Here is a 3867-nt window from a genome sequence, read left to right as displayed (position 1 = left end):
AAAATTCCCCAAATCTCTAAAATTCTGAGATTCTGTATTTTTGGAAGGTTTGAAAATCCACACTCTTAATTAATTAAAGTCAACCAATCTAAGACGTGTACGCTGTCAGTTGAGCAAACCTGGCAGGAGAAATACCTTGCCCACCAGCAAAATGGCTTCCTAAATATGAAACTATTTCTGGGAACACCAGAAAGGACACTTCCATCGCTTCTTGGCCTTTTGGCTGAGATCAGGTGCAAACAGGCCACTTCCAAGTGCTATGGCCTCTCTCCTCCCAGAAAAACCTCTCCTGTTGCCTGATTTACAGGATTAGAGTTTCATTTGTTTAACTTAAGATTTTATCTTCTGGTAACACAAATGACTCCAGATAGGTCACACATTAGACATAATCAGTCATTCTTAAAAAGTCAAAAAAAAAAAAAAAGAAAGAAATACAATGTGAGCCATGTATGTAATTTTAATTTTCCCAGTAGTTGCATTAGAAAACAATTTAATTTAGTAATATATTTTTTCACCTAATATATCCAAATTATTATCATTTCAACACGATTCATATAAAACATATTCACACAAAATTCTACATTTTTTTTTCATACTACATCTTTGAAATCCAATTGAGTATTTCCATCTACATTCTGTCTTAATTCAGACTAGCCACCTTTCAAAGGCTCAACAGCCACCAGGGGCTAATGGCTATACTAACCATTGCACAGGACAGCACAGACCTAGATGTTTGTTTTCCTTCTCTCCCTTCCCTCACCCTGTGCCAGGCTTTGCATTTTCTGACCCCTTTCCACAGAACTCACTGTGCTCTCTGGCTTCCGATCTTGACTCAGCCGTCCCCATCTCAGTACGGCCTCCCTGGCCACCTGATTAAGACCAACATTCTTCCTCCCCTAGCTCCATCACAGTCCTTATCCCCTTTCATCATTTACTTTTCTCCTTATACTTATCACAATCTAATGTATGCCGTATTATACAGTGTGACTTGTTTACTGTCCCTGGCTCCCCAGGCTCATGATTTCCTTATCCTCAGTTCTGCAATGGAGTGGTGCCTGGCAGACAGTAGGTACTCAATAAATATTTGTAAGATCTATGCACTCTACTTTCTGGTAAGAGAAAATGCTGTACAAACCAGTACTGGTCACTGGAAGTCCTTAACCTAGTTAACTTTTACACACCTTCAAATTTTGGCTTAAACTTCACTTTTTCAAGGAGTAATAACTAACACTCCAGTGTGTTTAGCGTGTGCTAATTTGCTAAATGCTTGTAGGCATTATCCCCTGTCAACCTTCCAGCCTTCTCAGGTAAGTACTGTTACTTCATCTGTCTTGCAGAAAAGAAATTAAGGTCTACCAAGTTCAGTAAGTTAGTTAACGAGTAGAGAGCTCAATGTGTCGAAGCATTCACCAGGCCAGATCTTGACCACAAGCCGCCTAGGCTGGGCCTACTTTGCATTTTTCATCACACTTAGAATAACTTAATGTCTATTTTCCCTGACTAGGTTGAAGGCACAGGCCCTATATTCTGTTTGGTTCCCTGTCCTTTATGGCTAGGCAATGGATAACTCTGTGGTTTGTTGACTGCAGTCTCAATCAACCACTCAAAGGTTATCTCTCCTGTAACTTCTGGGTCTTTTAATTTTTATTTACAGCACTGGCTAGCATGTAATGACCCGTGTGTACCAGAGGGTGTTTCAGGCCATCAGGTGCCTTCCAGAAACTTCTTTGCTCATCTATCAAAGATCAAATAAAAGGTTACATTATATATTCTGGTCCACATGTATACTTGTCTTGGGTAAACAATTATATTGAACATCTTTATTTTTTCTTTTTAATTTTCTTACTAAAAGATGCATTCAAAAAATTACTCCCGGCAATAACAATGGCAGTGTAACACTGCTTTCTTTTAAAATACTATCCATTACCGCCGAGTAGAGCTTTTCTTATATTATTGTCTTACTCTTGTAGCATAACTCACTTAAACGATTATTTTTTCTATATGATTAAGATAGACGGATCGCTGAAATCAGGTTCAGGAACAGACTGTGGCTCAAGGAGTAGGGCGCTGGCCCCTTATACCGGGGGTGGCGGGTTCAAGCCCCGCCCTGGCCAAAACTACAAAGAAAAAAATTTTTTTTCAGGGCAAAACTGAGGATGGATTTACAATGTCAAGTTAGTGATAGGCAGTACCTGGGAAGCTCAGAGTCGTCTGGGTCCATTACTCCTGTGAACACACACATATTAATTCATGTTTCCTGCTCCACCTGCAAAAACGGCATCAGTAGTATTTTCCTACCTGCTTTATAAAGATGATATCGTTTAAGTGGGTGGTTGCCAGCAAAATGCAGACATGCCCCGAGATTAAAGGTACCAAAAAGTAAAACACAGCAAGCACTGTTACCTTATTTATATCCCAGAGAACCAGTTTGCTTTTAAGTTTAGCAAATTCATGGGCAGTCAGTCTCCCAATTCCATGTCCAGCTCCTGTAATCAGGACGATTTCACCGGTGACTGATTTTCTCTTCTTAGGAAGAAAAAGCTTCACCAGAGACTCTAAGAGGGAGACGAGCAGTAAGGGCAGAAGCAGGAGGAAGCTCAGAAAGAACTTCATCCTTTTGCGGCTGCGGGCTGCGGGCTGCGGGCTGCTGGCGCCTTTTCTTTACCGGTCGCTCTGAATTGCTTTTGCTGGGGGGTCGCTCAGTCAAACCCCAGAAGGAAAAGAAGCCAAGCAAAGAAGAGAAACAAACAACTCCGAAACCGTTCCTTCCGCTGGGCTGGGCTTTGTTAGGTCTTTTGCAATTGGCTCCGGGCGCAGTGCGGGGAGACTGCTCGCTGGCTCAGAAATCTGGGAGGGACAAAGTCCAGACCCGAGCTTAGCTTCCTAGTTCTCCTTTCCGCTGCCCCGGCGAGGTGTGTGGCCAGATGCCCTTTCATCCACTCTCTGCCGGTCCACACAGCCTACCTTGGAGGGTTAGTCACCCGCTTGTTTTCCTAAATTGGATGAATTCCTGCCTCTTGCAAGGATAAATGACGGTGTCTGCAGCCTTTCAAAGTTGCAGATTGCCTATCAGTTGATAGGGGATGCAAATGTAGATTCCTATCTCAAAGGATCCTGAAAAGGCTAATTGTTCTGCTCCCAGCTAAGAAATGACCCTACATCAAATTTAAGTTTGTACTAAGCAAGATTTCTGGAGAACAGAGGAAATTTTGTCCTTTCAAGGACAGCGATAACCAAGCAGCAGGAACAATTCTTATATTTAAGGGGGGTTGTTTCCACAAGAATAATTGGTGTACAGACTTGAATAACCATATTTCACTTGACTTACTAGGATTTGAGATATACATGTACATATTGTACTTTAGTAATTGTATCTTTATCCAGATGAACAGATCACAGCCTCCAGTATGAATAAAATAGAAAGAAAATCATTTTGCTGAAAGATTACCTATGTAATTTTTAGTTTGGTAGCCTATCTATGTGGGTATTCACTGTATGTACCTTGTGCTTAAAAAAAGAAATCTTAGAGACTGGTTATTGAAACAAAAGACCTAAAGAGGGCTTGTGTGCAGTAAGAGTTTAATAACAATTCTATGCATTTTTTTTGAGACAGTCTCACTTTGTCCCCTCAGTAGAGTGCTGTACCGTCATAGCTCACAGCAACCTCAGACTCTTGGGCTCAAGCGATTCTTTTGCCTCAGCCTCTCGGGTAGTTGGGATAACAGGCGCCCACCACAATGCCCAGCTATATTTTGAGGCGGGGGTCTTACTCTTGCTCAGGCTGGTCTCGAACCTGAGAGGCTGGTCTTCAACTTGTGAGCTCAGGCAATCCACCTGCCTCAGCCTCCCAGAGTGCTAGGATTACAG

The 3867-nt window shown here is 42.0% G+C and overlaps 1 protein-coding gene across 1 annotated transcript in view; it reads right to left on the bottom strand.

The window, feature by feature from the left end:
* The window catches only part of HSD17B11 (hydroxysteroid 17-beta dehydrogenase 11), a 29672-nt gene extending 26883 nt beyond the window's left edge, over positions 1-2789 (bottom strand). The window contains exon 1 of the mRNA XM_003790101.3: positions 2404-2789. Coding sequence (XP_003790149.1) covers positions 2404-2613 — 210 coding nt within the window. The 5' untranslated portion in view covers positions 2614-2789. The remainder of the gene's footprint in view (positions 1-2403) is intronic.
* Positions 2790-3867: the final 1078 nt, after the last annotated feature.

This window comes from Otolemur garnettii, unplaced genomic scaffold (assembly GCF_000181295.1).
Source record: "Otolemur garnettii isolate 467f Iridium unplaced genomic scaffold, OtoGar3 scaffold00039, whole genome shotgun sequence".
Taxonomy (NCBI): Eukaryota; Metazoa; Chordata; class Mammalia; order Primates; family Galagidae; genus Otolemur; species Otolemur garnettii.
The sequence above is the reverse complement of the archived record's forward strand: the minus strand, read 5'-3'. Positions and strand labels throughout refer to the sequence as shown.